At 60.6% G+C, this 327-nt stretch overlaps 1 protein-coding gene across 1 annotated transcript in view; it reads right to left on the minus strand.

Moving 5' to 3' along the window:
- Positions 1-246, minus strand: part of LOC119594034 (ATP-binding cassette sub-family G member 1-like) — a gene marked incomplete in the record, with an annotated part of 55,916 nt that extends 55,670 nt beyond the window's left edge. The window contains 1 exon segment of the mRNA XM_037943064.1: positions 47-246. Coding sequence (XP_037798992.1) covers positions 47-198 — 152 coding nt within the window.
- Between the last annotated feature and the right edge of the window lie 81 nt (positions 247-327).

Consider the following 327-nt stretch of genomic DNA (forward strand, 5'->3'; position numbering starts at 1 on the left):
GAGATGGGAGGCGCTGCAAACAGAGCTTTCATGTGGGCGGACTTACCTGATGCGGGCGTGGGTGAGGGCCGAATTGAGATAAGGCGCGTGGGCGGCCGGCGAGCCCATCGTGGGCGTGGTGGCGCCCTCCTTGTGGAATTCCGCATAGCCGCCCAAACCGCGCCGGCTGGGCACTTGCACGCTCAGGAGCTCCGCCATTTTGTTTTCCTGGAGGAGGCTGACGTAGCGGGAGGATGGGGGGTCGGGGGGGGGGAGTTAAGGGGGCGGGGCTTTCGGGGAACTTACGTCTCGTATCACTTAAAAAAAAAAATATCTAGAAACTTCTGA

Source organism: Penaeus monodon, chromosome 33 (genome assembly GCF_015228065.2).
Source record: "Penaeus monodon isolate SGIC_2016 chromosome 33, NSTDA_Pmon_1, whole genome shotgun sequence".
NCBI classification, from domain to species: domain Eukaryota; kingdom Metazoa; phylum Arthropoda; class Malacostraca; order Decapoda; family Penaeidae; genus Penaeus; species Penaeus monodon.